The sequence below is a fragment of the Natator depressus genome, chromosome 12 (genome assembly GCF_965152275.1).
Source record: "Natator depressus isolate rNatDep1 chromosome 12, rNatDep2.hap1, whole genome shotgun sequence".
NCBI classification, from domain to species: domain Eukaryota; kingdom Metazoa; phylum Chordata; order Testudines; family Cheloniidae; genus Natator; species Natator depressus.
The window spans coordinates 35,404,110-35,426,998 of NC_134245.1; the positions used below are offsets into that span (position 1 = coordinate 35,404,110).

General features: G+C 41.2%; 1 protein-coding gene across 4 annotated transcripts in view; it reads left to right on the forward strand.

Annotated features, from left to right (window-relative positions):
• Window positions 1–7,800: 7,800 nt before the first annotated feature.
• USP10 (ubiquitin specific peptidase 10) overlaps window positions 7,801–22,889 on the forward strand; it is a 74,994-nt gene continuing 59,905 nt past the window's right edge. For all 4 annotated transcript variants that reach the window (XM_074968848.1, XM_074968850.1, XM_074968849.1 and 1 more), the window contains exon 1: window positions 7,801–7,941. In XM_074968848.1, the coding sequence (XP_074824949.1) occupies window positions 7,921–7,941 (21 nt within the window). In that variant the 5' untranslated portion in view covers window positions 7,801–7,920. The remainder of the gene's footprint in view (window positions 7,942–22,889) is intronic.

Genomic DNA, 22,889 nt, shown 5'->3' on the forward strand with positions numbered 1-22,889 from the left:
GGATAAGTAACTATTTCTTATCTCATTTTGAGAAGGCACCTAATACAAAGTGCTATAGACGTTCAAGATTTTTATTCAAGCCAACTATTAAAATGCTCTCTTCCTTTCTTTCCCATACAAATACACCCTGGCATTACCATGTCAAGGAATTAACATCGGTAACTTCAATAGTGGTAACAAAAATGTGGGGGCACCCTGAGGAAAAGTTACACAAATCACCCCAGGTCACTATATGCTTTAGATCTTACCCCAAAATCATGCTGCAGCCAATTCCTTTAGTAACTAAACTAAGGGGTTTTTAATAAAAGAAGAGAGTTATTGAATGGTTAAAGGAATCCTATACTTTACAATTGATTTCACAATCTGTAGGGCAGGGTAAGTCTGCTGGCTTGCAGTAAGTCTCTCTGGATCACCCAAAAGATGAGGGGTCATCAGTCCTTTGTTCAAAGCTTCCTTGTTGTTAGAAATCACAGTCCAGAGAAGTGGAGCAGGATGGAAGACAAAGATGTGATGTCACAGTCTCCTCTTTTATACTTTCAGACCATGTGCCTGTAAAGTTACTGGCAAAAAGGGGGAGTCTTAGACCACATGTCTCATTGCGTCCTCAGGCAGCCAATGCCTCAGTTTTCTCTTAAACGTCTCCAGGAGGGGTTCACTGGGCAAGCTGAGTGTCCTTAATGAGACATCAAGCAGGCTAGCTGGCAAATCTGTCTTGGGGCATCACCTAAGAAAACATGTTTGAGGTACAACACATAGCAAATATTAATAACTTCATCTACACAGATAGATTTAAATAGAATAATACTTAGCAGTCTATAACTTTTCCATTCATACCTTACAAGGCATACTTTGTACAAGAACTGTGCAACAGTAGTGATACATTAGTGTAAACATGGTCACCTTTCTTTTATACAGTGTCACACCCCCTACATGCAGCAGTGGTTGCTCTTTTGATAGTGTTCTCATATAAGCAGCTAGAGCAAGACTAAAGGGGACCAGCGGGTGAAGCAGAAACTGAAATCAAGGACAATAATCTTCTGCCTTCTGCCTACTTCAGTCCATTCTTTTCCTACCACTTTGATCAAAAATCAGCAGTCCACACACTGTGTAAGGGCTTCATTTATCCTGTAGAACAGATGCAGTTTCCAGCATTCCACGGTGGCTTTGATGTTGTCAGGTGAATGTTGCAGCATCTCATTGAGCTGGCAATCTGTAGCTGGACGGGACTACAGGGGGCAGAAAAGTAAATTCACAGAATGCAAATGCTGACGTACCTGCCTCCCCCTTTTTAAGATTATGGTGGGCCTAATGATGAAGGGAATTGAGACGTGCAACAGAGGCTAGGAGTTCCTTTGAGATTGTGACAATGCTAAAATAGACTGTTTTGCACAAGAAGAGGGGGCTTGAATTTAAGCTAAGGTAGGTTGAGATACTAAAGGAATGTAATCAGGAATTCTTTACAGAGAATTAAACCATGGAATAAAGTGACACAAACATCTACATGAGCTACTAATCAATGTCTACAAAAAAGAATTAGAGGAGTATAGGGAACAGAAGTTGTACTGAGGCTGTACAATTGTTAAAGCATAGGAGTGGAGCTAGGTCTTGCTGATGAAAATGGATCCATTGTTTGTACTATTTGGAAGTCTTCATGCTGAATGTTAATGAGCATAACAAGCACGGGGTCAGTGGATTTTTTGCATTAACTATTTCGAACAGATAAAAATGGAGGATAAGCAGAATTAAAGACAGAGACTTTCTTCCAGCCACTGAATGTTTCTTTTTTCCAAAGGGTGCTAAAACTGAGAACATGCAACAATTTTAAATGCAATTACCCACGTTCATCTCCAAAGCAAGATTCAAATAAAATGCTGTTGCAATTCTAAAGAACTCAGTTACATGGTCTCTAAAATAAAACCTGCACTGAAGGTGTTATTAATGGTTGCAGTTACTGTATCTTTATAGAAACTAACCAATACTCAGTTACTTCAGGAGATATTATATGGGGCTTTCCAATTTTTCATCGTTTCATCTTGTGTAACAACATGAGAACAGTTTGACAATTGTCTGGGGTTTTTTTTCCAATCGACTATTACATAACAAATCTCTCTTAGCTCAGGTAATATTTTTAAGTGTCTAAAAACCGCAATTTCTTATTTCTGTAACTATAAAGGAGATAAGATATGACAGGAGATGAATTACCTTCTTTATTACACAAGAAAAATTGTGTTTGTAAACAGTGAATATTTGTTTTACTATTTTAAAAAGCTTTGAAAATATCTTTAACTCTACAACGACATAAAGGAGAATACATTTACCGAAAATATTCATTTTGGACTGTAATGACAGGAAACTGATCAGTACTCTGACATATATGTTGTATACCTCATGAAATAATACTAACTATTGCTTACCTAACCAGCTTCACATGGGTCTGAAATGACAGTTAAGAGTTATGGTGATGATCATTATAAGATGCTTTAGAACCAAAGACTATCATAAGCATAATGGCTGAGAGCCACAAAGGTATTTAGATGCCTAAAACTCAGACTTAAGCACCTAAATCCCAGTTCTGGCACCATTGCGATCCACAAAACTTCACTAAAATATATAGGCACCTCTGTTCCTGCCTCTGGGCATGCACACCAATCCCTCCCTCTAGGCATCCTGATGCTTATTTCCCATCTGAGCCCCAGAGCAATTCACGAACTGGGGGAAGATAGAGAGAGAAGGTGGTGAGGAAATATCTGTCATTGAGTCAACTTCTGTTGGTGAGAGAGACATGCTTTTAGGCTTACACAGAGCTCTTCTTCAGGGGGAAGATAGGCGTCCATCTGCATAAGTGGAGTGCAGGACTCAATCCAGTCCGCATGCTCAGAGGCCTTCTATTGGATTGGGTCCCATTCACAATCTAGCCACCTACCTTTATGACTTCTTTTACCCCAGTGGTTAGAGCACGTGTGTGGGATGTGGGAGATTCAGGTTCAATTCCCACCTCTCTGCCAGAGGGGGGAAGCAAGGATTTGAGGAGGGGGTCTCCCACCTCCTGGGAAGATTTTCTATCACTGAACTATGGGATATTCTTGGGGGAGGGGCGGCTCCCTCAATCTTCCTGTTGAAGCTGTCACACTGTGGCTTAATAATGAAAGAGGGATTGGAACAGGGGGACCGGCCTGACTTAGGTGTAGTCTAAAAAGTTAGGTCAACCGCTACCTTGCTCGGGGGGTGTGAAAAATCCACAGGTAGTTAAACTGCCTAATCCCCTCTGTAGACAGCGCTGGATTGACAGAAGGATTTTTCTGTCAACCTAGCTACTGCCTCTCGGGGACCCCTCCTGTTGGCGGGCGAACCCCTGCTGTCAGCATAGGTACACTCAAGTAGAGAGAAGCCCTAAGTATCTATTGGTTTCAGAGTAGCAGCCGTGTTAGTCTGTATTCGCAAAAAGAAAAGGAGTACTAGAGGCACCTTAGAGACGAATCAATTTATTTGAGCATAAGCTTTCGTGAACTACATGCATCCGATGAAGTGAGCTGTAGCTCACTAAAGCTTATGCTCAAATAAATTGGTTAGTCTCTAAGGTGCCACTGGTACTCCTTTTCTTTTTAAGTATTTATTGACAATGGAAGAGTCATTGGGCCAGAGACAAAGAGAGTGAGGGAGAATGACTGTAGTCCATGGGCTAGGGCTGGTAGACGGGACACCTTGGGTCCAGTTCCCCTGCTCCAGTCCCTCTTCCATTATTGATCCACAGTGGAATAGCTTTAACAGGAAGATCAAGGGAACCCCACATTAGAATATCACATAGCCCAGTGATTAAAGAACCCCCCTGAGAGGTGGGAGAGACCCCTATTCAAATCCTTTCTCCCCCTCTGGCAGAGAGGGGGGAATTGAATCTGGGTCTCCCACATGCCAGATAAGTACGCTCACCACTGGACTGAAAGGTATAAGGTGGGTGCCAGTGATATCACCTCCTCCTCTTGCTGTTTTGTGTGGCTCCTAACTCATTCCTGCAAGAAAACCTTAGGTGCCTAAGCCTGTCTGACTCCAAGTGGCTGGTTTCCATTCATGGATGGACCACTAAGTTCAGGGCAGGTCTACACTAGAAGGTGCTGCAGACCGCTGTCGCGCATCTGGTGAAGATGCTCTAGGCCGACGGGAGAGTGCTCTCCCATCTGCATCATTACTCCACCTCCGCGAGAGAAGGAATCTATGTCGGTGGGAGAGCACCTCATGCTGACATAGGGCTGGTGTGGACAGCGCTTGGGTCTCTGTAACTTGGGTCACTCAGGGTGGGTGTCTTTTTCATACCCCTGAGCGATGTAAGTTAGATTGACTTAAGAGTAGACCTGCCCTTAGGCATCTATCTCAGAGAGAGGGGTGAAACGTAGCACACACCCTCTGGTTGGCATCTCCAAGACCCTTTGGCTAGCTTAGGTGACTCTGTGCCTACCACACTGGCTTTTTGTGGATTGCATTCTTAGGCACCTATTTCTCCCCTATCCCCATTCATTGTATAGGGAGCCAAGGCACCTAATTTGGTATTGTGGATCTCTGTGTTGTTCCTATGATGTTCTAGGTGCCTAAATGTTAGGCTCTGTGAGGTTCAGTTACCTAAGTACCTTTCTGGATCCCACCCAACATGGGCATTCTGAATTAGCGAATGGTTAGACTTGGGCTCCACTAACCTACCAGGAATTGGAATCAGTCAAAGTAATCTTCTGTACTCTTGCTGTAAGATTTAACCTCGGACTATGGTTTCACAAGGTTTTGAACTGCACAATTCTAGAACACTGCAGGAGTTTCTCTAGTTACAGACATTACTTTTGCTATAAATATCCCACAAAATCAGCTTATTACAATGTTTTAAAGGCCTGAGTTCAGTTCTGGGAGTTTCCTCTCATCAGTCTCAGCCTGACGGACTCCTTTGCATCTTGCCTCACTTTTTTTAGCCATACCCCAGTTTTCTCCCATCAACAACTGCTTTTAATTCATACTCTAAAGTTCATGTGGGTGGCACCCTGCTGTAGAACTCCCATCTATACATTCAGCCTTTTTTAACCAACACTACAGTTTACCGGGGGCAGTGCTCTATGTTGAAGTGAATCCTGCCTTCAACTAGATGAGTTTCCTGTGCATTGTAGTCCATAATTCTCTTTGTAAACTAAACACCCAGTGGTGTTTTATTTTATCATATGTAATGCCCAAAACAATAACAGCTATTTGGTTAAGATTTTAATACTTCTGCTTCTCTCACTTTGGGAAAGAAGAGCTACACTTCCCAGAAACAAGAGTGAGAGTGGTGGAGACAGGGTGTGTGGCAAGAAAAAGGGTACAGAAAAAAAACCAAAGAACCAGAACAATTATTCACTAAGGCCATGTCTACACTGCCACTTGTGCTGGCAAACTTATGTCGCTCAGGGGTGTGAAAAAACACCCCCATGAGTGACATAAGTTTTGTCGGCATAAGCGCTCATGTGCCCAGTACTATGTCGGGAGGAGAGCTTCTCCTGCTGACATAGCTACCGCTGCTCGTTTAGGTGGTTTTATTATGTCGACAGGCGAGCTCTCTTTTGTTGGCAGAGAGTGGCTACACAAGTGATCTTACAGAGCTGGGCCGCTGTACGTTTGCTAATGTAGACATGGCAAGAAATTAAGCTGTGAGATTTCCTCATATTGCAAATGCCAATATGTTAGAAAATGCCTTGAGTGCAACTTCACCTTAAATAGACTGGGTAAACCCTGTTACCAAAAGCAAAGTGGATGAGGAACACTTTTCATTTGCAGCTTGAGCTTAAACCAAAATCACAAACATTCCTAAGAGTCAGATATTTCCATGCTTGATATTTTATTTCATCCCAACTAGTTGGAATCTGTCTCATTACATGTGATACAGACTTTTATTCAGGTAAAAAAGTGCAGATTTATTTTTTGATTGGGATTTTTTTTTTAATTGCAGCTGGAAGAGAATTGGGTGAGCTCACTCAAAATTCACGATCTGTAGGAAGAAGAAAAGCCCAACATGAATGTCTCCTTTTCCTTCACTACACCCCCCCTATATTTTTCTTAGCCCTCCCCTCAACTCCTCTCCAAAAAAAAAAAAAAGTCTCCATGGCCTTTTCTCTGAAAAACAATCATAAGTTTGATCATAGCAAGACATTCATAGTTTCTTTGACCATCAGACTCTAACTCCAGCTTTGTAGGATACAGTAAGATTTTTTTAAAAGAACAAATATAGAGCAAAAGAAACATATCATATGGATGGGCTAATTAGTGAAGTATACTGTGGATTCTCAGCCTGGAGGTTGAAGTATTGCCAACCTCAAGCGTTAAAAAAGCATGAATCAGCTCCCTTGACATCATGAGATTGTCTTAAATATTTGAGTTTTTTGTCAAATACAAATTTTGAGTTGTTTTAATTTGCTTTCTGATGTTTGAGGCTTTAGGGTCCCATATTTTCAAACTTTTCTCTGAGACATGACATTTAGAAACTTACCTTTCTTTTTATTTTGTTAATAAAGCTGCGATTTTCAAGTAATAAAATGACTCTATTAGCTGGGTCTTTAAGCAAAAGATTTTCAATAAAACTGAAGCGTTGGCAATAGTGGAGATTGTGATCGCTCTGCCTGTCCCATGTTACTAAATTAGCAGAGGGTCCTGGCATGGAAAACATTGAGAAGTGAAGTAGATGATGTGACTCCTTCTGAAACGTTTTAAAAGACATTTTGTATTTGGGGTACGTCTGGGGAAGCTTTAGAAATGAATTGTCTGACCAGTAAAGTCAAAGCTAAAAACATTGGTAGATTGCAGCAGATTGCAGTACCGGTCACATACCAAAGTATAAAGACTTCAATTTCTTGGAGGCAACCTTTTGGATGTACTGCCATTATGAACGCACATGGTGTGTGTTCTTTATTAACACGTTGAAGATATATTGCCTCCACCAAGGAACTGATTTTATACCGTGTAGAAATGGCTTGTCTACATTGGTAGTCTGCGGTTAATAGAAACATCATCTTTCTGAGTTTTTCCAGCGGGGCAAACCGCTCCCATCATACAACTGAATGAAAGGTGGCTGCCGTGAGGTGCCACTGCCCGGGACCTGAGCTAGAACTTAAGACCCACAAACATCTTGCCACTGCCAGCAACCTTGCAGAAGGCAGAGTCAGCCTGACCGAAGCAGAATTCTCCCGGCAGTGGACCATGTGACAACTACACGTAGGGTGACCAGACAGCAAGTGTAAAAAATCGGGATGGGGGTGGGGAGTAACAGATGCCAATACAAGAAAGAGCCCCCCACATCTGGACTGTCCCTATAAAATCGGGACATCTGGCCACCCCACCTACAGGGAGGGACAGACCTCCAGGGGCGAGCTGGGACTGTGCACCTGTGCCTCAGGGCAGCCCAACGGCTGACAGGTGTGACGCTTAAAGGGCAACGCATCAGCCTCGTTGGCATTGAGGTGCACTTGGAATGGCGGGTGTTTTTGAGGCTGTCTTTGCTGCAGCCCAGTTTCACGCCCAGAAGGAGGGCGGGGGGGGGCTCTCTGTGTAGCCATCCTGCTCCCCTCAGAGGGAGAGAGATCAGGCTGGATCCCTTGCTATCAATGGCCGCCTAGGCCTCTGGGCCGCAGAGAGGCCCGAAGCCCCCTGGCCGGCTCCATCGCTCCCCCGCCCTCATCCCTCACCCCCCACCGCCGGCTCAGCTACTCTCCAGGCCCCACCCCTCTCACCCCCCCTCCCGGCCGGCGCGCAGGCGCAGAGCCCTTCCCCCTGCCGGCGGGGCGAGCTGCGCGCAGGCGCCCTGGTGACCGCCTGCCCGCCCGGTGGTGTGTGTGTGCGCGAGAGAGAAGATGGCGGCGGCGGGGGCAGCAGCGTGAGGAGCCGAGCGGACGCCGAGCTCCCCATTGAAGCGGGGGCGCCATGGCCTTAAACAGCGCCCAGGTACTGCCCAGCCCCGGGGCCCGCCGGGCGGGGGAGCCTGGCCCGGCCCGGAGGGGCTCTTTGGCCCCGCCGCCTCGCCGGCCCAGGGGAAGCATGCTGCCCGGGACTAGGCCCAGGGTGATTCTGCAGCCTCATTGAATCTCCTCAGGGGAGTGGCGGGCCCTGAATCCCCCCGGGGCGGGGGGGTGGCCGCCCTCCCTCCCGCCCGCCAGCCTGCCTGCTCTGATGGGGAGAAGGGACCCTGGCCCTTAATCGCAGGCGTTTCACTGCGGGTTGGTGCGGGGAAGGGGCGGCCTCCTGGGTGTCCTTTGCGGGATGTTGAGATTCCTCCTCCCTCCAAGCCTGGGCGGGCGCGGGGGGAGGGAGGCTAATGGGCTTTTTGCGGGGAGGGGAAATGATTCTGTAATGGACAGGGAATAAGGAGTTTGGGGCTTAATTTGGGTTTTCCCCTCTTCCCAAACAAACCGTAGTGCATACGCTGCAAAGGGCTGAGTAACGAGATTAACATGGGCTGCGATGTGTTCGAAAATCTCCGTGTGTGTGTTAAACCAAGCAAGGTATCAGTGCAGGGAATAAAAATCCTGCATTTGGGATGTGTGTGTAATAAACCGGCCAAAATATCTATGCAGGGAATAAAAATCCTTAGCTTAGCTAGGAAAGGAAAATCCTAGCTTAGCTAGGAAAGTTAGCACTTGAAGGAAAGTTAGCGCATGAGGCTTGATTCTTTGGTCCAATCTCTAAGGCGTAAAAAAAAAAAAAAGCAAATGATTGTATGGGACAAGTTGAACATTCATCGCTTTGCGTGTGCAAGTTTTGTCTCCAATCAAAGTTTTGGGGAATCAATATGCTGTATTGGCAGATGTGTATTTTAAAAAACGAAGTTTTATGCTTGATCAGATTAAGCATAATACAAATAATAATAATATGCTGTTTTACTTCTTGAAAAAATATTTTAAGAAAATGAAAGTGTTTAGCGCAACGTGATAATGCATTAGTTGTGTGGTGCATTTTTCTGAAAGTCATTCATCAAAGTGTTTGTGTAGTAAAAGTAGTGAATTAATGGTGATGGCTGTGCTTTTTTTTTTAAAGCCAAGAGTATACTTCTTGTCAGTCTTGATTTTTGAGATGGCTGTTTTTGTTTATACTTGAGTGCTGGAGGCAATTGGTCTGTGTGGCCTGTTTATCTGGTTTTAATATTTATAATAAAACATAATGGTTACAAAGTGTCTTACCTTTAACTTCGTCTGTAAGCAGTCTATGGGAATTAATATAGTTTTTTTTCACGTGATTGATCAGTATATGATATTGAACAAACAGAATACAACACATACCATAATGAAAATCGAGAGAAACTCAAAGTTAAGCTTTAAAGATTTTTGGACCCCCCCTTCTACCCCATCTCCAAGTGAGTAAAATAAGCAGGTGCAGTGCAAAAGACAGAAGTTCGGATTTTCTTGATGGAGAATGAGATATTTTTTGCGTTGATGCTTATTCATTAAGTCTCTCTTTTTTTTTCTGCAAAGAAAAAGCACACAACTGATAATTTACCTTTATGTTGTAGCAGTTAAAGTCGATTATACATGCAGCTTTGCTCTTTTTCTAATATACATTTTTCACAGTATCTTCAAGGCCACTTAACCAACTGTGGGTAGCACTGTTGTTAGTGTGACTATTCTAGATAAAGTGAAGCATGTAAGTCTTTGCAGGATCAGGATTGAAGTTTGTGTATCCTTCGGAAAATGAACTTGCAGATTTTTATTTTTTTTTAAATCAGTCATCTTGGCACTTTACAATTTTCATCTGCTGATATTTGTTTATTCACTGTCACTCGTTACTTCTGAAGATACTCTAGTTTTTTAAATGTTTGCTTAAAACTCTTATGAGCATGTACTGTTGTAATCCAGTTTTGCATATTGTTTTTATTCTGGCATCACTGTAGGTGCAAGTGATAGTATTTTAGGATAGCATGCTTTAAATGTTAAAGTAGGAAGAGAATATTATTTGGGAGAAAATAAATTTGAGTTTATCCTCAGGTCTGCTGTTCCCAAAAGGAGATCCTGAAGAGAAAAAGTTCTTTACATACTCGTGGGGTGGGGTGTGTGTGGAAATGCAATTTTAGATGTAGATGTGATGGGTTTTTTAGTGAGAGTATGTTTTGATATGACTTGTCTGTTAGTATGAGACTATTATACCACATTGCTGATTTATTAACACATTTTGTGCATACCATCATGAAGAGACCCAGTAAAGGTGTAAAGCATTTATTTTTCCATGTGACTATGAACTAAATTTGTTTATCTTGATTGAGAAATATTTGTCTCCAAGGAAAAGTTCTCCTGATTCTCTGACTGTTCTGGGAACCATGAAACATGCAGTCTGTTTTCAGCAGAGCAATGTCATCATCCAGAGAGTTTAACTTTAATGGAATGGAGAAAGTGTATACACTGGGCTTTAATTCCATGTTTACTATATTTTTATTTCTGTTAAAGTGATAGTACATGACATTTTTAAAGGAGTATCTTGAAATGACCATTTTGACAACGTGCTGTACAAAATGCATTTCAGAATATCCCAATATAATTCAAATATACTTGTCACTTTTGGCTTTTTTGTTTAATCAAGCTATTTCATAATCATTTTAATCAAACACTTAAATATAGTAGAGTGACAGGAGTGTTTATGGGCGTGTACTTCTGAGCACATTTAAAATCTGTTAGGTTTTTTTTCTCTCTTCAAAGACAGAACTTGAAATAAACCTGTTGCATCACTGCTGGAGTCCTGTATACTATTACCGGTATTAAGCTTTGTTTTAACATTAGCTGTGTTTGAAACTGTATTACATTAAGAGACTTTAAAAAATCCTACTCTTAAAATAAAACAATTTTCATTCTTCAGCAAATGTTAGAAGTTTCTTTATTGGCAGTATTAATACACAGTGCTAGTCATGAATGCTAGGAACAGCTCCTATTTCTGTTTGTTTTCTTTATCTTTTTAGGTGGAATTAGTTGTATGACAAACTTCATGCATAAACCTTGTGAAAACAAATTAAATGGGGAAAGGGATACAAAAGTGGGATGAATCATTGCTTGCTTGCTTGTTCTTTGACAAGATTAATTTAGTGCCATAGAAGTAACTGGAAGGAAATTTGTAACTTTTTCGGTTTGCTGCCCCCCTTCCAAAAAAAAAAAAAAAAAAAAAAAGTGTAGACTACAGTACTGGTTCAGAGACCTTTTTTTACAATTGCTATTGCAATTTGCTTATTTACTGACTTTTGTAGTGTCAGTTTAGGGAACCTGTTTGTTGCTTAGACACACTGCTACCTCCATCATGTAACTATTAAAAGTAATTCTAAAGTTGAAGAGGGGGGGAAAGTGATGCTTTTGCATATAGGTAAAGTATGCTGTTCAGTTTCTATTTGTTATGATACATGTGCAGCATGCTGTGTCATACAAAACAGACAGATCTGTTTGTAATAGAACTTGCTGGCCTTGGGCCATTGGATTATAGTCATTTGTCACTTTAATGCCATTTCAGCAATGTAGATGTTCATTTACAAAGAATTACACATGCTAGAACTGCAGTTTTTCTTCTTAGTGGAAGTGCTTTATTTGTGACCATTTAACATACAATTTAGGATTAAGGAACATTGTACAGAACAAAGGTACTTCATAGTAGAAAAACCTCATGGTATATTTAGATACATTTTAAAATTGGGATTAGAAATCCATATTTCTGTTCTGTTTAATTACTAGTTTCTTATTTCAGTGAATAGGACTGTACAGACCTTTTGGGTGATATTACCAGTGGTGGGTCAGTGTTTTCTGGGGTGGGCGAAGGAAGGGGTCAAGGGGTAGAATCTTTTATTTTCCCATTTTGTCTAAATAGTATAATAGGATTATACCGTTTTAAATTACCTAAAAGATATAACTTTGTACAAATCAAAGTTATTGCTAATATGTAGATTTGTTTGTTAAAATTAGTTGAGTTATTGTGCTAGTGAAGCACAGCAGTGTGTGTTTGATTATTAGGTACAGCAGTCTTAATACCTAGTGTATTTGGAACACCCTAACATCACCATTGTATTCTGGAGTTCTCTACTTCGCTGGGGCTTGAAATAGCCCAAATTAGTTAACCTTCAGAGCATGCTGCAAGGCCTCTTTTTTTCTCCCTTGCTTAAACGGAGATGGGTAAGGCTGGGTGATCCTTGGGAGATTGTCTTGGAGGGGCTTGTTAAAATTCTGTTTATACTGTTGTGTGTTCAGGAATGCATTTTTAAAAGACTGTCGAGCCTACTGTGGATTTTTATTTTGTAGTGTAGGAGAAATTGAAATAAATGTTTAACACTTTGTGAAAATGACACTGGTTGTAGTTATTAATCATGTAAGCAGTGATGTAAATCTAAGGAGGATGTGGTTGTGGAATCAATTTCATAATATATGTTAAAATTTAATTAACTGAGAATCAATAATAGTTTTCTATTCTGTAGCTATGTTTTATTTTGATAAGTGTTGGGGGTTGGCCCAACTATTTTGGAATTCAGATAATAAACTTTAAAAGGATTGCCAGTCTGTGGTTCACTATTGTATCTTGTTACCTGTGCACCTCTCTCTGCTGCCACTGGTTTGAATATTTGGGTAATTCATTTGAATGGATTGTTGTGATCTTCCTGTACAGCACATCATGAAGCTAGGGCAACATTGTCACTTCGGAAAAGGGAAAAAAAGTACTAAATGTTTATTGTTTAAATACTTTTAAAGTGGGGAAGAGGATCTGGAGGCCTTCAAAAAGAGGGAGGAGGAGAATTTTATAGGAAAGCTCTCTGTATAAAAAATTCTAGTTTCCAAACTTCCCCTAAAGGTAATGTGTGGGGAAACAGTTTAAAAAAACTTATGAAAAGATTGAGTTCCCTCCCAATAATAGTGTGCATGATAGATGCTTTTTAGGGTATTGTTTTGTTGGAACTGGGCTAAATATCCTAGAATCACAACAATAGTGCAATGCGATTTGTATTCCCTGAGTACAGTGGAAAGGATTTTTCATTTCATACATCACTTAAAATTTACTGCAGTAATTTCACAAAGTTGGGGCATCTCCTCTTAACTCAGTTCTTTTCCCATTGAAAGCTACATATTTGTCATGGATTTACCAGTATTATTACAATCCATATTAGAGTAAAGAAGCTGTACATCCTTCACACACAGAACTTTATTTGTGGTGAAAATCACGGCGTTGAAAACTCCTTGTGGTTGTTTCTCTGCAGACATCAAAACAATTTTTAATCCAAAGCAGTACCTAGTGAAAAAAGGCCATTGTTACCGTGATGTGTATTTTACTGTTTTGCCATAGGCAGAGCATTGATCTTTACATATTGTGAAACTTAAAGATTGTTTATCCACATCATGCTTTTATTTTTAACAGTTTAACAAAATACTAATACAAACTTATTCAAGTCTTCAAATGCAGTATGTGGTCACCAGAAACTTACACTTTTGTTTTTAAAGCTACTGCATTTTCTTTTGCCCCCAAGGCATAATCCTGCACTGCAGGATTGAAATCTTGCTGCACATGCACTTTTTTACTCTGCCCTCAATTGTTTTTTGGCCAGTTGCCTGGCCCAGTACAGGTCTGAAATAAGGGAACAGATTCAGAGCCAGCCACACTTCCGGTCTTGCGAGGCAGGAGGTAATGGGGAGCAGAACGCAAACACAGGGAAGTGAGGTGTTTGTAAATTTTTGCATGGTGTAAAAGTACCAAATTATTCTAGAAAGGGCATGGGGGGGAGTGAAGAGAGAGAGGAAAAATGAATTGCTTAATTTTAAGGTGGAGGTTGGATTTGTTTCAGCTGCCTGCCTAATGATATTTGTTTTACAGTAGCACTTATAGGCTTCAACCAAGAGAGGCACTGTAGCGAAACACAGTAAAAGACAGTGCCCAACTTTAAAAAACTACAGTCTGAATAGATGAGCTGGACAAAGGGAGGGGGAAACAAAGGCATATAGCAGTAAAGTGACTTGTAGTACAGCAGGTTAGTGGCTGAATTGGGGGTAGACTCTGGATCTCTTGAGTCCCAGTCCAGTGCCCTATCCACTGGACCATGCTGCCTGTAGTAGTGGTGTCTGATTGGACTGGTAATAAGAAAGTGAGAAATAATGACCCTGTAGAATGGAAATCCTCACTCCCTCTCATCCCTTGTCTCCTCCAAAAAAAAAATGTAAACCACTGCTGTTTGAATTTCTGGTGTGTGATCTATTACTATTCACTGAGTAAAATCCTAATGTAAGGTGTATTGAAAATCAAATTAAAGTTATAAATCTTTTAAAAGAATTATTTAAATTAGTTATGTGCCCATCCACCATCAACTGAAAGAGCTAAAGACAGAAAATAAATATAAATTAACATTTACACAATAATTTAAACATTTTTGTATTGTAGTAGGGGAGAACTGATTTTACTGACAACTTCTTGGGATTACACGCCACAACAACAAAAATAAAGTACATAATAAAACCATACAAGAGTGAAGAGGAATAGTCCAGTTTCAGAATATAAAAAGTAAAACTGTAAGAGTAAAATTTGCTTAGTCACCCAAGTTCCAGTCTGTCTTGGCAAGTTTGTCTTTTATTCACAAACAAAATTGGATTCTGGTGGTCACCTCTGCTACTTAGATAGGCAGCTCCCTAGCAAAATTGGTTTAAGGCACCTCCGAAAGAAGAGCTTATCTTAAGGTGCCTGAGATACCATAATGTTGCCAGGAGCCCACTCCCCCAAGTTTGCTTTGTTAGGGTAAAGATAATGAACATGTTATCATGATTAGTACCTGTGGTTATTATACAGAGGCCATTAAGGGTGATTAGTGTCATTGCTGGGGTTTGTTGTTATCCTCAGAATAAACGTTCCACAGAATTATTACTTATATCAATCATGAAAGCAGTGTAGTGCAGAGTGCTAATTAAGTTATTCTGAAAGTATTCTTTCAGTTGATTTTTCACTTCATGTAGTTTCTATCAAAAGCCTTCTTTGGGCTATAGCTGTCACATTGCCTATTGTTACTTTTTTTTCATATTCTACACCTTTCTTAAGCAGTGCACAAATACAATTTAAGGCACACTGAGGTTTCATTTTTCATATCACCACTGAGTGGACTAGCAATCAGAATGGAGAGTGTGTGTTATCGACACTACAAAATCCAATCTTCCAGTCAGCCAGCTTGCCTTATCTATCTCTCTTCCAACCCAAGTGTCACCAGGAACAACAGTTTTATGATCAGAGCAGAGGTTGCCAGACTCTTTGCTTGTGTGGCCCACATTTTAATACAAAGATAGTCTCATCGATCTCCTGTTCCTTTACATTACTGTGGATGACATCCCCTTTGGTTCATGATGGCATAATATCTGGTGGTGGCTACAGCAGTTGCCTACGTGGAAAAGTATTATTAGGAAAGTATATCCTGTTTGAAGCGGTATCTTGTGCCAGTTTAACAGCTGGAAATATGGAGAAGCCAGCAGTATGTGTCACTTGGCTTTCTGTGGGCCACCAGCAAGTGCTCCACAGACCCCAGCTTTGGACTATCTTGATTGTGTTGGGAAGACTTCAATGTGATCAACTTACTGCACAAGTTGCAGTGACAGTTTGGAGCCACAAGTGTTTAAGCAAGACTTTGCACACCATGCTTTGTACATTATTAGACAGTGCTTCATAATGACTTTTTGCATGATAGCCACTGTTTAAAATGTTGTTAATTGTAGGCATTTTCTCATCTAATGAAGGCCAGAAAATAACTCTTCTAAAATCAGTTTAAGCACAAGGCTCAGTACACCCCATATACTTCAGGAGCAATCAAAAGTTGTACATACTGATCGTTGGCAAGCATGAAATCAGAAAAAAAGTTCTTATTCACTGAAGCCTTATTAGTTTAGTTAGTATCCTCCAACTACTTGAACTAGTGTTGTGTAAGTAACAATGTTAGTGATTCTTGTACTGCTGTTTATGAAATAACTGTAGATCTTGCTAGGAGGTCTTTTTAAAAGTGGATTTGAAACCACAGGAGAAAAGGACTATGCTGACTTCACAGTAGTAAGATTCAAATATCCAGAAATCTGAATTATGGTTTTGAAGCGTTGTGGCTGTTTTACCACTAATAGCATTTTAGATATCACTATCTTAGTAAAAAGAAAAGGAGGACTTGTGGCACCGTAGAGACTAACAAATTTATTTGAGCATAAGCTTTCGTGAGCTACAGCTCACTTCATCGAATGCATTCAGTGGAAGAGAAGTTAAACTTGATAAAGATGATAAACTGAGTAGTCTGACATTTCCAAAATCTAGTCCTCTCCTTTCTTACATTCTTATTGGAATGTGCAAAAGGCACTAGAAAGATCTCAAGACAAATAAATTCCTATAAGAAAAACATAAAGGAAGAGTTTAATATGCCAGAAAGTTACAAAAGTGGACACAGTTTGTATACATTAAAATAGTTAGGCTTTCTACACTACAGTGTTAGGTAGGTGTAAGTCACTTTGTTTCAGTCTATTTGTGCATGTGTCTGCACTCACATTTGTCTCCAGCTGATGTAAGCAGCCTTTTACAGCAAGGCAGTAAAACCACCTTCCCGAATGGCATAGAGCCGTGGTCAACCTACTGAGGTTGACACAGTGGAAGTATAGATGCTGCATGACTTGTCGACCCTACCTGTCCACCAACAGATGTTCCACCATGCCCAATTCCATGCGACAGTGATCACTCTGGTCACATTTTTAAACTTGGCTGCCCAGAGGCTAGAGACTGGAAACTGCTCCCTCTTTAAATTCCTTGTGTTTTTGAAATTTTTTTTCCATGATTGTTCACCTTGTTCAGCACACCTAGCAGCTCACCTTTTGTTGTGTGCAGCTGCCCAGTCATGCTCTCAGGCCTTGTCTACACTACTGCTTAAGTCAGTATAAGTTACATTGCTCAGGGGTTTAACCTCCTCTCCCCGAGCAATGTAACTTACATCACCTTAGTGCTGTGTCAGTGGAAGGCGCTCTCCCATCGACTTACTGCATCTTCACCAGACCTGCTAAATTGACACTGCTGCATCGATTACAGTGGCACCGATTTGGCACAGTAGTGAAAACAAGCCCTAAGAGAGGTACTAGACATATTCTTGCCTGGAGTAGACAGGAAGTATTGGATCTCCTGGACCTGTGAGGAAAAGAGGCTGTGCCACGCACAGCTACAGCCCAGCCATAGAAACATTGACATCTACCAGCAGGTTGTATGGGGGATGCAGGCGGAGGGGTATGACAAGGATCAGCAGTAATGTTGTGTGAAGGCGAAGGAATTTTGTCACAATACCACGTAGATCTTGTGCTGTGCTGCAGACCTATCACTTCTATAAGGAACTGCATGCCATACTTGGCAGAGACCCCACCAGCATCCTGCAGAGCACCATGGATATGTTGGAAGACTGAGACAGAGACTCCTCCAATGAACAGCCAGGGCTGGGTGGGAGGAGATGTGGCAGGGGACTCCAGCCATGCAACGATCCAAGACCTGTTTGAGACGCCTCCACAGTTTAGCCAGTCCCGCCAGGCAAGTGCAAATGAGCCTGATGAAGGGGAAAGGAACTCTGGTAATTCTGTGCATGCAATTTTCCTTATAGTATTTAAATGTAAAGATGGTGCCCAGCCTATCCACATGTTGACAAGACAAAATGTGAAGCTATTTATGTACAGAGGGATAAAAGATCTCTTGAGAGATCTTGATTAAACTTTCATGGAGATGCGCTGCAGTCTTTTCCCAAAGGTTACTAGGAATGTCTATCTTATTTCTTCCTCCTCAATAGGATAGTTTCCCACACATCTCTGCAGTGAGTTTGGCTGGCAACATTGCAGTAAACAGGCTAGCAGCATATGGGGCCTGGCAGCTTTGGGATGCCAGTAGCAGCTGTGTTCTATGTTCCTTTGTGACCCTTGGGAGTGGGAGATCAACTAAAATCACCACCTCCAATGAAAAACAGTGCCAGTATTCAGTGCCGTTGTCCTGTATTCATACCCATGCGATAGGGACCAAAATTATATAGCTTCATGCAATAGAAAATCCTTCTGCACCCTTTCCTTGCCGTTGGGAGACATACTCATCATGGCTGGGGTTGGAGAGCAGTACTGTGTTGAGTTGCTCCAAAACTGAAGTGTCAATAAGCATTTCTTATTAAAATTGTTTATGGAAATAAGGGAAAGGAGTTTTGAAACATTCCCCTTTCCCTTGTGACTTTAAATCCAATGGTACGTATGTCTGTTTTTTATCAGCAGCTTCTGGCATGGCTGCCTTGAGGGGTGCTCCCTCCATGCCTGCAGAACGTCTAGCCCTGAGGATGAGAAAGAAGAGGACTAGGGAGGACGTGTTCTGTGAGATTCTGAAAGCCAATGCTGCATCGAACTGTAAACTAAGGACTTGGAGGGCCAGTATGACTGACAGTATGGACAAAGACAGGACAGGAAAAAGTCCTAGAAGCCCCAGCAGGAAAAGGAGAGGGAGATGCACCAGGACATAATGGGGCTTCTCAGGCAGCAAACCCAACTGCTGCAGACACTGCTTGGCCTGCAGATCCAAAAATCCTGGACTCTCCACCTTTTGCTATCCTTGGGGTACTCCATGGTTGCTGCTCCCTACACCACTCAACGTAACGTGGGATCATGGGTTGCATTCTTATCCCTACCACTCCACTCCAGAGGACATCAAAGAAAGCCACAGCTTCCCATACACTGACCTGTGAGAACCACAACTGGTGCACGTGTAGCCACAATGGACTACCTTTGTGTACTCAAATGAACACAATTTTAAATTTTCTAATTTAAATTTTCACTCTGTTCAGTTATATTAAAAACGTGTATAACATTGGCTGTGGATTTTTTTTTAACATTGATTTTTCTGCCCTTTTTCCACTCTATAAAGTTCTGTTTTTGGAGACTCAAATTATCTTTATTCACAACAAATATTGCAGAATGCATAGCAGTCATCAAACCAAACAGTAAATACACATTGAGCACCGCAGACTTCATAGCTTCACTGAAGCACCCAGACATGTTTTGTAAATGTACAGCAAGCACCCCAGAATTCATAGCAGCACTCCAAGCTCCAGGTTCAGAAAACACTCCAGCATAGAACACTACTGTAGCTGACAGTTAAAGTGCTCTTCCAAAGCCTCTGTCAACTGCATAGCTCCATTTTCAGCTCTTGTAATGCCCCTTATATCTGGCTTTTCTAAGTCAACAGGTGGGTTCTCCACTTCCACCCTACTGACAGCTTTCCTCCTTTTGCCTCACACGTTTTCCAGGAGGCAACATGTAGCTATAATCATTGGTCTGTTTTTCTCCCTGAGATCCAGTCTAGTGAGTAAACACTATTAGCTTCCCTTCAGTTTACCAAAAGCACATGGAACAGTCATTCAGCAGCAGCTCGAGCCAATAGTTGAATCTTTCCTTGGATCAGTGTAGGGCTTCATGAACAAGGGGCAGGCTGGGTCTCCCAGAGTTACTGTTGGCATTTGATTATTGCCAATGGTAATTTGGCGGTTGGGAAGTGTATCCCTGCTTGCAGCTTCCTGAACAGTCCTGTATTTTTAAAGATGCACGCATCATCCACTTTCCCTGAGCAGCCCGCGTTAATATCAGTGAAGCTTCCCTGATGCTACTTTTCTATAGTTATGCAAACATTGGGGGATCATTTGCTGTTGATGTACTCTGGGGCAAGGTGGGCTGGTGCCAAAATTAGGGATATGCATGCCATCTGTTGCCTTACCATAGTTTTGGAACCCCGTTGCTCAGATCCATCCACTGTGTCTTGCACATTGCTGAGAGTCACAATCCTGCATAGCCATGTTAATCGTCTCCTGCTAACTAATCACATGACAATGGACCCTAATTTGAATTTTCCAACTCCAAAATGATTTCCCACTGACTGGTAGCAATTTGATGTTTCAAGCTTCCAGAGTGTGATTGTCACTCACTTCTCCACTTTCAGTGCAGCTCTTATTTAGGTGTCCCTGCGCTGAAGGGCTGGGGTGAACTTGGGGCACTGATTCAGGCATTTGGCCTTTCACATTCAGAATTTATGCAGCTACTTCTTGTCATCCCAAACATGCATTATGATGCAATCCCACCAGTCAGTGCTCATTTCTCAGGCCCAGAAGTGGCATTTCACCATTTGCAGCTGTGCAAGAATGCCACCAACAACCTTTAATTGTTTTTCACTGTGTCCCTTGGCAAACTGTCCTAGAAGAAATCCTCATAGCCCAAGTTGTTGAAATACTTCCTGGTGGTCTGCAAACACAGGAGAATTGTGTGTCCTGCATTTGAAACATTTATGATAATAGCCCAGAGCTCTGTGGGCTCCATGCTTGTCAGGGATGACAGAGACCAAAAAGTGTTTTGCAGGTTTGTAGGACTTCTATTAAAAAAAAGGTGAGAAAATTATCGGATATGGATGGAATTATGGGGTGTAGTAAGTAGAATGCTGGAAACTTTACCACTAGCTCCCAGAGATCCCTGGGCACGTCATTGCTATCCCATAAAATATTGCAAAAATATCTCAAAAGGCATTGTACTGGATGTCAGCGCTTGCCATACTGCGTTACCTACCTGTGGTACATGGCACTTTACATCAACACAAGCACTCCTGGTGATTATGTGCAGCTCCAATGCAAGCAGCCAAGTATGCACGTACCTGAGCAATACATAAACTTTGGCATCTATATGGCAACATAAATTGCATCGACCAAAATTTATAGTGTAGACATGGCCTTAGAAAATTAGATTTAAAGCCCGTAAAACTTAGTTAGTAGGGGTCTTTCATAAACTGTTAAGATACCCCCCCCCCATACAAACACACTTTTTTTTTTTTAACAGAGTGCCATGTTTTTTATTGATAAACCCTGAATATGTTAGTAACTTTATATTATCCTCTTGTAACTTGCAACATTGTTTAATCTCTTGTTGGCACTGTCAGTGTTTAACAAATAGGCATTCACTATATGTTTAGGGGAGAAAGAATCCCAGATCTGCTATTAGACTATGGAATTTTCTCCCAAGGGAAGTAGTAAAACCCCTATCGTTCGGGCCATTTAAAATAGAGAAAGCTTTTGTAAATGCACGTTAGTAAACGTGCAGTAGATAAAGATACTGCACTGACCATAAGATAAGAAATTGAATAATTATTTACGCCATCGCTAACTTTAGTCAAGCTCCATACAGCATCAAGATAAGGAAGAATATAAGGGTTCTCTGATAATCAAAGTGCTGTTTGCATTGCCAGACTCCCCTCCAATTTTTCAGGCCAGGTATCTCATCCTAGAATTAGGAGTGTAAACAAAGTTAGTGAAAGAGTAAAGCCCACTTTTGTATTAATAGATCCATAGCAGTATATCCCTTAAAAAGCAAAATACTTCCAAAGCAAAATACTACACTGCAAACAGTTCTTCCCCTTAGAGAGAGAGGATGAGAATCAACATCTCGTGATAGATGTTGGTCATGTTGCTTAATGCATCACTGGAAGATGCTTGGATACTGTGGTGATAAGAGCAGTGTAAGAACCTACATAGAATTACACCCACACAAACTGCAAACTATGTGATAAGAACATTAAGATTGCAAAGTCAAGCACTCAAAAAGTTAGGAACTGCCCCCGTGGATTGATTTAAATCACAAGCAGGAAACCTCAATTTAAATAATAAATTTTAATCTTGTTTTGCATTTGTAATTTTTAGTTATTTTCCAAAAGAGATGTTGATTCCTATTGGGTGGTATAATTTGGTATTACTTGTTGCAGACCAGGGAGGTTATATCTACACATTTTATTTAAACAATTATATAGCTTAACATACATTTATTTAGATTCTTATTTTTTATTAGAAAATTATGAATGATGCATTTCTTATTTACTAGATTAAATTCTTACTTATGATTTGGGTCAAGCTGCATTTGGGTGGAAGTTGAGATTCAATTAAAAATGCACAAAATTCCATTTTAAAGTTGTTTTTATTAGTTCAATAAAACTACCTTGAAAGCGCCAGGTACATAAGAGAAAAACAAGTTTATCAAAACATGTTTGCATTTAAAACTAACTAAAGTAGGTAGTTAAATAAAGGAAGTAGTATGTGTAATTACTGAATTGGACTGGTGTTTCTATTCACCACATCCTTCAGGATTTTAGAATTGGTAGAGCTCATCTTCTTACCCTTCATTTTTATTCATAGGATGAATAGGTTGAAGAAAAATAAGCTTTCCTGCTTTTTCAGCTCCCAGTTGGTTTTTCAGTTTTGAGTGAACTAGTTGTTGCACTGAACTAACTGAATAAACTGAAATGAGGAAAATAATCTCTCTGTACCTGCAGAGCAGGCTACTGTAATCAAAAGATGGTTTAGCACTTCCACAGAGTCTGATTCTAGGTGCTTTGCCAGTGACTTCCACCAATTACAATCCATTACAATCTACATACCACACAGACTATGCTGACAGCTTGTGCCACACGCTCTCAAAGAAACTGCAGAACCACCTGATCAACATCCTCTAGAGCAAACAGGGAAAGATTAAGAATGAGCTCTCAAAACTGGATACTCTCATAAAAAACCAACCTTCCACACAAACTTCCTCGTGGCTGGACTTTACAAAAACTAGACAAGCCATTTACAACACACACTTTGCTTCTCTACAAAAGGAAAAGGACACTAAACTATCTAAACTACTACATGCCACAAGGGGCCGCAGCAATGGTTCCCTTAACCCAGCCAGCAATATTGTTAATCTATCCAACTATACTCTTAGCCCAGCAGAAGAATCTGTCCTGTCTCGAGGGGTCTCCTTCTGCCCCTCCACCCCCACGAACATGGTACAATTCTGTGGTAACCTAGAATTCTATTTTCGACGTCTCCGACTCAAGGAATATTTCCAACACACCTCTGAACAACATACTAA